Genomic DNA, 11570 nt, shown 5'->3' on the forward strand with positions numbered 1-11570 from the left:
AAATGAATGTAAAAAACTTGGTAGTGAAGGTGAGGACATACTGTATGTTGGCTTGTAGTACTGGGTAACATACTTCACTGGAATTCCATTAATGGGTATTGAAAATAACAGCTGCTGATACAATATTAATACAGAAACAAATAGTACTGTAAGTTGCTGGATAAGAAATAATAAATCAGGCTGCATTTGTGATTGTAGCTTGAGGTTGAATAAATTCACTATTTGCTGATTCGCTGGTAAACAGCAGGAATCAATATTTTAATATGAAGAAACCCCCAAAATGTGTTATGGAGACTCCTGTTTAACACAAATCCTTAAACGTTTGGTATTTCCTCCAGCGCCACTGAGGCTGGCTGGCTTCTAACAATGCAAAATGGAACAGTTTTTAATTAAATGAGGACCTCTGGTGGTGGTAGAAGGTGGAAGTGAAGCAAAAGGTTTAGAGCATAAGAAGTCACAACGAGGTGGTGATGGAAAATAAATAAAAACCAAAAGTTTCAGCTGGGAACCGCTGGACTAAACCACCAGACTGTAAATAATTAAGTTAAAAGTGGCTTCACTTGGACAAGATGCATCCGTATTGAAATGAAATAATTCATTATATAATATACAGTACTAATCACCGCCATTTCTCTGTGGAGGGTGTGCTTTTTACATAAGACGGTGTAAGTGCATTTTGCTGATAAACATTTATGATCTTTTACTTCAGTATATTTAATTACACTACACTCATGTACTGTACTTAAGTAAAATTTTGAGATATTTGTTCTTGGAATATTTCCATTTTCTGACACTTTATACTTTCACACCTCATTTTGGATGCAAATATTGTACTTAGTTACGAGTAGTCAGTGTGACTACTTGTATAGATACATTTACATATGATTAACATGCCCTTTTATAATATCTATATAAAGAATTTTAGTCTAGTACTACTCAAACTGGATGACCCTCACTTGTATGAAAGTATTTCAACAATATTTACTTTTACTGAAGTATAAATTTTGGGCACTCCACAACAGAATGGCCCTTTCCAGAATTAATTATATTTTCATATTTGATTATACTTACTGATGCATTCATGTGTACATTTCTTGCGCCTGGTAAATGAGGGGGAAATTAATGCTTAATAATTTTGTGCAACTGTTTGGTGGCTTCTGAATTTCGCTTCGGGAATCATCAAAGCTTTACCTTTTTGTAACATAGAACAATATTCATAAATTATTTATTAATTGCAGTTTGTATAAATTCTGTGAATCCGCACGACTGAGTCCACATAGTCCGCAAATGTAATGGAGTAAAAACACAACATTTGCCGCTGAGTTAAAACATAAAGTAAATGGAAATGCTCAGGTACAATATAAGTATCTAAACACTGTACACGAGTACAGTACGTGAGTAGAAATTGTTATTTTTCTCCGCCGCTACTGGAAACTTCTAATTGATTAAAAGAGGCGATGTGAGAATAAAGAACCATAACTTCCTCTTATTCACTTCCGCATGCCGAAGAAGACGGTTTCATATTAACCAATAGAAATCTTTACATGTGACCACGGAAACCAATCGGATTCAGCAGAAGCTTCCCGCCTGAAAGAGAGTATAAAAAGCCCCACCCTCCAAAACTCATCAGTCGCTTCTTACCTCGTACTCATAAAGGACGGTCTGTGAGAGCCAGTTTCATCTCTTCCACTTCATCAGAATTCATACAGACTTCACATCTTCAGGAAACATGGTGAGTACGAAAATACTGTTTTACTTCACTTCACTTTCACGTTTTAAATTGTGTTAGCAGGTGGCAACCAAGCTTAAGCTAACCACAAACGGTTACGTGATAGCTTTGTTTAAAAAATGAGATGGCAGGTGGTTAGATCTTGCATTAGTTTTAGAGAAGTCCTAAACTTGGGAAGATTAGCTTGTCTGTTTATTCATAATTTTTACAAGAACTGCTAAAGACCATTTTCCAGTTAGCCAAGCTTAGTACAACACCAACTTTTTCCTCTTTTGTTGTCGCTTCCCCAGCGTGAGTGTATCTCAGTGCACGTTGGTCAGGCTGGCGTACAGATCGGCAATGCCTGCTGGGAGCTTTACTGTCTGGAACACGGGATCCAGCCGGATGGACAGATGCCCAGTGACAAGACCATTGGAGGAGGAGATGACTCCTTCAACACCTTCTTCAGTGAGACGGGAGCCGGAAAGCATGTCCCCAGAGCTGTTTTTGTGGACCTGGAGCCCAGTGTCATTGGTAAACCATTGTTACATAAGCAAATATTATACTGAGTGTTTTTCCCCCTCAGTCAGTCAAACCCTCCTATAATTTATGCTAATCCCCTTTAGATGAGGTGCGCACTGGGACCTACCGCCAGCTGTTCCACCCCGAGCAGCTGATCACTGGCAAGGAGGATGCAGCCAACAACTACGCCCGTGGACACTACACCATCGGCAAAGAGCTCATTGACCAGGTGCTGGACAGGATGCGCAAACTGGTGGGTAAATTCACAATAGGACAAGCTTAAAATTCAGCTTCAGAATAGGACATGAAATGACATATGTGGCCATTGCCTCTCCCTCTGTGTCCACAGGCTGATCAGTGCACTGGTCTTCAAGGCTTCCTGGTTTTCCACAGCTTTGGAGGTGGCACCGGCTCCGGTTTCACCTCTCTGCTGATGGAGCGTCTGTCTGTGGACTACGGCAAGAAGTCCAAGCTGGAGTTCTCCGTCTACCCAGCTCCCCAGGTGTCCACTGCTGTGGTGGAGCCCTACAACTCCATCCTGACCACCCACACCACCCTGGAACACTCTGACTGTGCCTTCATGGTGGATAACGAGGCCATCTACGATATCTGCCGTAGGAACCTCGACATCGAGCGTCCCACTTACACCAACCTGAACAGGCTGATCAGCCAGATTGTGTCCTCCATCACTGCCTCCCTTCGTTTCGACGGTGCCCTTAATGTCGATCTGACGGAGTTCCAGACCAATCTGGTGCCATATCCTCGTATCCACTTCCCTCTGGCCACCTACGCCCCCGTCATCTCTGCTGAGAAGGCTTACCACGAGCAGTTAACGGTGGCAGAGATCACCAACGCCTGCTTCGAGCCGGCCAACCAGATGGTGAAGTGCGACCCTCGCCACGGCAAGTACATGGCTTGCTGCCTTTTGTATCGTGGCGACGTGGTGCCCAAAGATGTGAATGCTGCCATCGCCACCATCAAGACCAAGCGCACCATCCAGTTTGTGGACTGGTGCCCCACTGGCTTCAAGGTTGGCATCAACTACCAGCCACCCACTGTAGTTCCTGGTGGAGACCTGGCCAAGGTCCAGAGGGCTGTGTGTATGCTGAGCAACACCACTGCTATCGCAGAGGCCTGGGCTCGACTCGACCACAAGTTTGATCTGATGTACGCCAAGCGCGCCTTCGTTCACTGGTATGTGGGTGAGGGCATGGAGGAGGGAGAGTTCTCTGAGGCACGAGAGGACATGGCAGCTCTGGAGAAGGATTATGAGGAGGTCGGAGTCGACTCTGTTGAGGGTGAGGGAGAGGAAGAAGGAGAGGAGTATTGAAATGAACGTAAAGGTCTTAAACAGGAAATAACTACAATGTGCTCTAAAGAGAGATGATTATCAGTTTGTCTCTTTCTAAATAAAATTCCTGTGGTCCAGTTTTTGTCTGTGATTAATTCAACCTATATGTAAACTGTGTGCAACGTCCTAATAAATGTCGAAATTATAAGTTTTAGTTATTCCATTTAATTAAATTGTTTGACTTGCTTAATGAATTATAACTTAAAGCATTTAAATATTTCCTTTCTGGGTCCACAACTGCAGTCCGATGAGTTTTATATTATTATTTAGGATTCCTGATTTATGCAGGAAAATTGATTAATGTAGGTTCAAGTTAATGTGGTGTTTTCATTATCAGTCTTGTTGTAATGAACGTATGAATATACGTATTGCATACGTCTGATAATCCATCATGATATGTAAAATTAAATTAAAAATGTAGTTCATACCACATACGACACGTAGTACCACTGATGACCAGTGGGGTCGCTGTGACTTTCGCCTGCCCTTTTAACTCCACCGTCTTCTTTGACTTTGAAACATGGCCGCTTTAATGGAGGCAGCGTAGCATTCAACTGCAGAGCTTTGTTATTTATTTATCCAAAGAGTTGTGGCGCATAGGTTTGACCGGACATGTCGGATAAAGAGGTGGAGAAAGGGAAGGAGAGTCCCCGGGAAAAAGGATACAGGACCCCCGGGCTGAGGGGCGCACAGACCACCACTCTGTTCCGGGCAGTCAACCCTGAACTCTTCATAAAACCTGTAAGATACAGCGACGTTTAAAGTTGTTTCTGCTCGAAATTAGCTCAGCACTTTGTACGTAGTAGACATAACGTTGATTCTGGAGCGTGCTCAAAGAAAAAGCTTAAGTCAGGGTCCACTTATCTGATTCTGATTTCTGGCAGAATAAACCGGTCATGGCCTTCGGACTGGTGACGATCACCTTGTGTGTGGGCTACCTGGGCTACCTGCACGCCATGAAAGAAAACGACCAGCAGCTTTATGAGGCCATCGACAGTGAAGGAGAGAGATACATGAGGAGGAAGACTTCCAAATGGGACTGATGACACTGCCGCCCTAAAACACTCGGCTGTGTGTGTGTGTGTGTGTGTGTGTGTGTGTGTGTGTGTTCATGCACTGTAAGGACAGAGGGAATTAAAACCTGACTGGATTCAAAGTTTCCTCTAAATGCTTCCATTTAACTGTGTTTTAAGCGCGCCTGCTAAGCTTTGTCCAATCTGTAAATACAACAAGTGTGTAAAACTGTCCATATTATAAACAGATGTGATGTTCAGTGTGATGAGCATTGTGCTTTTTGAATAAAAGTTGTAATTATTTCCAGCCCTCATATGATTCTTAGTAAAACTCCACCCATTTTCCCATTATGGAATCAAAGCTCCAATAAGACATAAAAGAACAAAGTAAAAAATAAGACGTTTCTGGAAAGTAAAATTTAATCAAGTAAAAACTAATAGAATGAAAATGAATTTGCATAAAACTAAAAAAAGATGAAGTACCACTTGATATCAATGTGTTCTTATGTCAAATTACAAATTAGTTTCTGAAGTCATAAATATGATTGACATCTTCGTAACAATTATTATTGGCGTACATTTGGCCCCAAAGTCTGACAGACTGATGGGAAGAAGAGCAAAATAATGGTTTGATAGTGTTTAAGTGACTTCCTGCCTTAATTAAACCTGACAGACTTCAGCTCCTCGTGGCGGATTTTTCACACGGGAAGCTGAAAGTGAAAGCTTCATCACACGCAGACATTTTATGTTTTATTTAACAACATAAATAACTCAAATACAGCTGGAAAAATGTGATGTGACCTTCGTACAGTACAAGAGTCAGCTCAGAGGAGAATGTCGCTGTTGCTCCATCATTTGGCTTTCTCATCCTGTAGAGAAAAATAAACAGCAGTGTGTTTCATGCAGTGTTCGATTTTTTCCCACTAGTCAGGTGGTAGTTGGCTTGTTGTAACTTGAAATTTTTGGGTGCATTTTGAAAGTCGAAGCATAAAAAAATGACCCAAAGTGGAGTTAGTTTACGTGACACTGACAAATCCCTTGCTATCTGCTCAGCTAATGATTAAAGAAAAGTTGGCTCCCTACAGCCATAATTATGCACAAAAACCTTTTAAACTGAAAATATACAGTCTGTTTCCACAGTTTATTTATGTGTATTTGAGTACCTTGATTACGTTTGCCAGCTCCTGCAGGGTTTGTTCATATCGGGCCTCCATTCCCTTCAGGTTCTCGGGTTTGACGATCTGCTTCTGAATCCCGGGGCTTCCTGCTTCCACCACCATCTGGAGGAAGTTCTTTTCCTGAACGTGAAAAATGAAAACTTTTTCATTCACTTACTGTTTAAGCTAATCATATATCTCTCTAGTTATGTATACATGTAGAAGAGTTTCACCTGCACTCCTAGCAGAAAGGTGAAGGCCAGACCTGCTTTTCCTGCTCTTGCTGTTCTTCCAATCCTGAACAAAGAGAGGACAGTCTGAGTCAGAACACAACAGGATGGAGCTGCGCTGTGGAGGATTACCTACAGCCCTGCCTTTAAACAAAAACATCCCTTGCAGCTGTGCATGTGATGGACAGCTCACCTGTGAATGTACGCCCTGATGTACTGTGGTGCATCATAATTCACAACACATTTGACCCCGTTGATGTCGATGCCTCTGGCAGCAGCGTCCGTGCTGATCAACCTTCAGGGTGACATGACAGTTCAGTTCATGGCTCATTAAGGCTCACAGCGAAGGCACTTATGAATGGCTTGGTAAATAAATATACAGGAATAAACACACATTAAAAGGCTGCTGGAGACACACACACACACACACATACACACACACACTGTGTACTGGCCTCATTAGGTCTATGATCTTAATGACTACTGTGATCCCTGAATATGGATATACTGTGTGACTTTTTTAACAGACCAACCCATTGTCTAAAGTTATGTCCATATATATTTGGACAATGACACATCTTTTAGTTATGTAGCTCTATTATAGCATTTTATCCAAATGATATTCAAGTTACTTTATATAATGAATATGGGCTTAAAGTGCAGACTCTCAGCTTTAATCACACACACACACACACTCACAGTTGGATCTTTCCTTGTTCAAATTCCTTCAGTGTCTTCTTTCTCTCCCCAGGAGACAGTCGCGAGGAGAACTCAGCAGCCTGAAGTCCACCAAAGAGCTGCACCAGGAGGTAAAGTCTGAGCAGGAACAAAATGGTAAAGCCACACTTGAAGAGTCTACATCACATAACAGTTGAAAATATGTCCAGGAAATGGCTTTAATGTGTATTTCTCCAACCTGTGTGCAGTCTCTCTGGAGTTGGTGAAACAGAGGATGGGGCTGAGCTTCATGCGCAGGATGAAGTGGAGGATGAGGAGGGGCTTTTTGCTTAATGTACAAGGCACATAATACTCCTAAAAACATAAAAGGCGCAGTCATTATCAGAAGTCTTTAACAGTTCCTAATCACCACGGTTTCTGCACTTCCACATGTGCCTGCGCTCCTTCCTGAAGGTCAAAGGTCACCTCTTACCGTCAGACCTTGGGGGAAGTCGTAGCGATCTTGTTTCTGGGCGAGAGCTGCTGGTGTGCTGCTGCTGCTGGCGTTGACGTGACTGTGGATGGAGCTGAAGAGTCGGGGCTGGTGGAGGCCCAGCTGCTGCAGCTTTTCTGGGTTCTGTGTGAGTGTGGCAGAAAACAGCAGCTTCTGCAGCGGCATCTGAGGTGGAGACAAACTGAGAGGAGAAACTGATTTGAAATTGAAAGCACTGCAGTTTGAAAGTTCTGTCTGTCTGTTCTGTATTCTACAGCTGCACGGCACCACAAGTCAAACAGCTGGCCTGCCTTTGCCCAACGTTAACAAAATGCACCAACCAACGCCTCTAAATCTGCTGCACACCTTTCATTTCCTTTGTTTAATCTCTGCACAAACAGAATCTAATTGAAATGATGTTGTGTAAGACCAGTCCAGGGTGAACCCCGCCTCTCGCCCGTAGTCTGCTGGGATAGGCTCCAGCTCCCCCCCGACCCTGACGGACAGGCGGTATAGAAAATGGATGGATGATATTGTGTACGCTTACAGGGAGGAAGAGAGTTAGTGTGAAGTACTTTTGAACTTTGAATGTGCAGCTTAGAGCATCTCACTCTCACAATGCAGATGATCCCAGTATTCCTTTAATGGAAATGTATTATTTTTAGACACAAGTCATATTTGGTTGTATTCTGTTAAAATAAAACTCAAATGAAGAAAAACCTTTGCCTTTGTGGCTTCAGGTGTCAACACAGACTCACCTGGCTGCTGTGACACATGCTGGCTCCGTCCGCCTGAAGATGGACTCAGGCTCTAGTCCACTTCCTGCTCTGTACACTGCATTCACCACCTCACTGAGCCAAGACTGGTGCATGCTGTCAATCATCCTGTCAGCCTCGTCAATAATCTGAAAGACACAATGAAAGCATCCATTTCAAAAAATCTGAAAACATACTGGTTTGAGTTCCCAACTTGTATGTACTCACAAGAAACCTGAGCTGCTTCAGACAAAAGCCTGAATTCTTGTTGATGTGATCGACCAGTCGACCTGGAGTAGCCACAACAATGTCGGCTAAACTGCGTCTCAAGCCCCCTCTGGACCAAAAACAAAAAAAAGACAACAAAAATCTGAGCTTTTGTCAAGTATTGTACAAATACCAAGTCCTGATCTGACGTTCATATGTTCCTCCTAAACGCAACCTCCACCCAGCAGCAGCACTTGTAAACAAGGCTGTCTGACTTCTGAAGTAATCAAAACCACAATCACCGTGTAACAAACAGCTCAATTCATAAGCAAGTGGAAGACTGCGCTCAGTAAAGACATAAAAAAGGAAGCTAAATTCAACATTTACTGCCAGTTTTCACAGTGACCTGGAGAGAAAATGCTCTAGTAACAAATTAAAGTTCTTTTCTCATTTCAAATAAAATAAGAACAGGTGGACAAATCGTACATCATTCTGCATTTTAACACTGAAGCCAACGTTTGATGACGAGACGTCCATTCAAACATCCAGACCCTGAAATGCCTTCATAAAATAAAGTGACACACACAAGAGGTTCTGAAAGCCAAAGCCCTCGTGTCTCCTGAACACCTGCTGAAGCTGGAGTCACCTGTGTTCTGAGAGTGAAGCCTTCTCTGCAGCAAAGGTCTTCTGACCAGCCAGCATCACCACTTTCAGAGTGGTTCCCTCTGCATATGATGTGAACACTTTGTAAACCTGCACAGGAGAACATAACAGCTGAGCCTGTTATCAATCCATGCAGGAAACATGACCAGATTATGTCATCCAGGTTTTGTTTTTGAAGATTACGACCTGCTGGGCGAGCTCTTTGGTGGGCAACACAGCCAAAGCCCGGACTTCACACACCACCCGCTCCATCAGCACCTGGTGGGAGAGAACGTTTTTGTTTCATCTGAGAGTCTTTCTGCGTGTTCCTTCAAACACACACACAGTAGAGCCCGTACATGTCGTACGCATTTCAAAACTGACGGTGGGCAGCTCACCTGTATGACAGGTAGGACGAATGCAAGGGTCTTGCCGCTCCCTGTTGGTGCAGACACACAAATATCTCTGGGTTTGTAGCCGCCTCGTCCAATCAGCAGCCCCTGCTGTGCGCTCTCCAAGATGGCCGGGATGACCTCCTTTTGTACTGCGAAAAGGTCAGAGTATTGGTGTAAACCTTTGTTTCTCAAGTGCCTGCACCTACACACACAACACACACTGTTTGCCACACAGGAGACACCATCTCTTGCGTGCACCATATCCGTTAATACGACTTATCTTCACAAAGTCATAAAACACTAATGTGACTTAGTTTGACTTGAGTTTGTGACATTTATGAACTAACAGCAATATTAAGTGAAAACATGCATTTCTCAATCACTTAGCGTTAAATACACAAAGAACTACAGGCTGTGGTTACCTGGAAAAAGGTGCTGAATTCCATTATTTTGTAGTTTTTTTACAAGATGAGCAGAAAGTCCTGGGATGTCAGAAATGGGGACCAGGTTGCTTTTAATGTCTCTGTGTATCACATCAGGCTGAGCGAGCCACTGAGGCAGGACTCTGTGAACCTGAGGAAGGAAGAGTTCACACACTGAGGATTAATATTAGTGGTACTGAAGACCCTGACGCTTCAGCACCGTGAACGCATCACTGCACCTTTTGGACGGGTTTGTTCTCAAATCCACCCAGAACTGTGAATCCAGTTGGAGTAGAAGTCTTTGCTGTGGTTTGTTTTGGTGTGTCATTTTCTGTCTCTGCTTCCTCTTCTTGTTCTTCTCCTCCTCCTGAGTCCTTCTGTTCATCTCTTCCAGTCACACAAGTGTCTGCAAGACCTTTAACACCACAGAAAACCTGTCACGGACATCACACATCTCCACCCAAGTAAAGAAAGCTCGGAAACAACTGTACTTTTTAAGGAAATCTAAGAAGCCGAGATTCCCAAGTTGTTAGCTTTTACAGGGAAGCAACAGAAAGCATCCTGACTGCAAACTTGTGTGGTTCATGCATAAATCTGGACAGAACAACCACATACCTGACTGATCTGTTTTCTTCTTCTTCTGTTTCTCAGTTGTTTCCTTCTCCTTTTTCTCTTTGATGGGCTCGTCACGAGTATCAGAGCCTGAGACAAACAAAGGCTCCACTTCAGATTTCCTCTTTTTGTGGTGTTGAGGTTCTTGACTGCTGTCCTTGTCAGCTTTTCTTTTCTTTTTGACATCACGCTGTTCTGTCTGTTGATCAGCTGGGTGTTGTCTCTGTTCTGCCAAACTCTGTTTTTGCTTCTCTTTTGCTTTCTGCTGCAGTTTAGCCAGCAGCGCCTGAGACCGGGACTCCTTTGAGATGCTCCCATCTCCCTCCTCACCAAGATATCTGCAAGCAACATAACAGATATACAAATTCTTCAGTCCACTTCTTCCATACAGCCACATTACAACAGCTTTCGGTCACTTTGGTAGCTTATGACCTCATAAACATATGGCTTTGTGTTCACAATTATGTTCAGGTTGGAGAAGCGGCTTGTGATTGGAGGGTCACCGGTTCGATTCCCCCACCGGATGGGCAGGAAAAATTTGGGTGTGGAGGAGTGATTAATGCGAAAAATGCTCCCCCCTCCATTAGCTGGCTGATGTGCCCTTGAGCAAGGCACTTAACCCCCCAATATGCTCCCCGGGCGCTTGACGCTGCCCACTGCTCCTGTGTGTGTTTCACTGCATGTAATTTGCCAAGTGTTGCATGTGTGTGTTCAACTAAGGATGGGTCAAATGCAGAAGACGAATTCAGTGTGTGTGTGTGTAAAAATATATATACTGTCAATAAAGCTGATTCTTCTTCTTCTTAGAATTTTCTGACTTGCTCCAAGTATTTTCCATTGCAGACTCATTTCTCTGTAAAGTTTCAAATTCCCAAAATTGATGATCTTATCAGACACTTGTGAATAACGCTGATATAAATAGCCTCTTAGTTGGAAGGTATCTTTCATCCTGTATGAAGTTTGTTAAGGGATGGTTTTATCATTGCCTGCCGTGCTAGACAGCTGCCCAATGTTACTGAGACAGACAAGATCGGAATCACCACTTTTAAAAGAGAAAAGCTTTTTGATTCAATGTTTAGATCAATAAAAGACCACTTCACTAAATAACAATAAATATAATATGACATAACTTAAAAAAAGCGAGACCAGTGATGCAAGGTAGTACAGAAAATGAGCCTACCTGTTCACAAGAAACAAAGACATTTCAACAGCAGGTTTTTGTTTACTTCTCAGCTATCCCGCATCAGAAAGATGTTAACACCGATCCCGTCCAGATTCCTAAACAGCACGGTGTCTTAAAGCACTTTAAAGCCTCGACTTCTACTGAACTACAGTAATCACCACTTTCTCATGTGTTTTCCATACCGTATGAGTCGCGGGTTGATGGCGTCACCAGCCGCATTTTC

General features: G+C 43.1%; 3 protein-coding genes across 3 annotated transcripts; 2 read left to right on the forward strand and 1 right to left on the reverse strand.

The window, feature by feature from the left end:
• Positions 1 to 1582: 1582 nt before the first annotated feature.
• LOC124070436 (tubulin alpha-1B chain-like) lies at positions 1583 to 3658 on the forward strand. Its single transcript, XM_046410348.1, has 4 exons — positions 1583 to 1732; positions 2020 to 2242; positions 2335 to 2483; positions 2580 to 3658. Exons 1-4 carry the CDS (start codon positions 1730 to 1732, stop codon positions 3558 to 3560), a joined length of 1356 nt encoding a protein of 451 aa, XP_046266304.1. The 5' UTR covers positions 1583 to 1729; the 3' UTR covers positions 3561 to 3658.
• Positions 3659 to 4073: 415 nt separating this feature from the next.
• On the forward strand, positions 4074 to 4901 carry smim8 (small integral membrane protein 8). Its single transcript, XM_046410374.1, has 2 exons — positions 4074 to 4322; positions 4466 to 4901. The coding sequence occupies exons 1-2, from the start codon at positions 4194 to 4196 to the stop codon at positions 4622 to 4624; spliced, it is 288 nt and encodes a 95-aa protein (XP_046266330.1). The 5' UTR covers positions 4074 to 4193; the 3' UTR covers positions 4625 to 4901.
• A 430-nt stretch (positions 4902 to 5331) lies between these two features.
• ddx51 (DEAD (Asp-Glu-Ala-Asp) box polypeptide 51) lies at positions 5332 to 11553 on the reverse strand. Its single transcript, XM_046410334.1, has 16 exons — positions 11345 to 11553; positions 10168 to 10502; positions 9792 to 9967; positions 9553 to 9703; positions 9134 to 9279; positions 8943 to 9014; positions 8740 to 8846; positions 8115 to 8223; positions 7890 to 8035; positions 7132 to 7333; positions 6898 to 7013; positions 6681 to 6797; positions 6175 to 6276; positions 5985 to 6048; positions 5758 to 5892; positions 5332 to 5463 (listed from the first exon to the last, which is right to left on the reverse strand). The coding sequence occupies exons 1-16, from the start codon at positions 11365 to 11367 to the stop codon at positions 5446 to 5448; spliced, it is 2019 nt and encodes a 672-aa protein (XP_046266290.1). The 5' UTR covers positions 11368 to 11553; the 3' UTR covers positions 5332 to 5445.
• Between the last annotated feature and the right edge of the window lie 17 nt (positions 11554 to 11570).

Source organism: Scatophagus argus, chromosome 14, assembly GCF_020382885.2.
Source record: "Scatophagus argus isolate fScaArg1 chromosome 14, fScaArg1.pri, whole genome shotgun sequence".
Lineage (NCBI taxonomy): Eukaryota > Metazoa > Chordata > Actinopteri > Scatophagidae > Scatophagus > Scatophagus argus.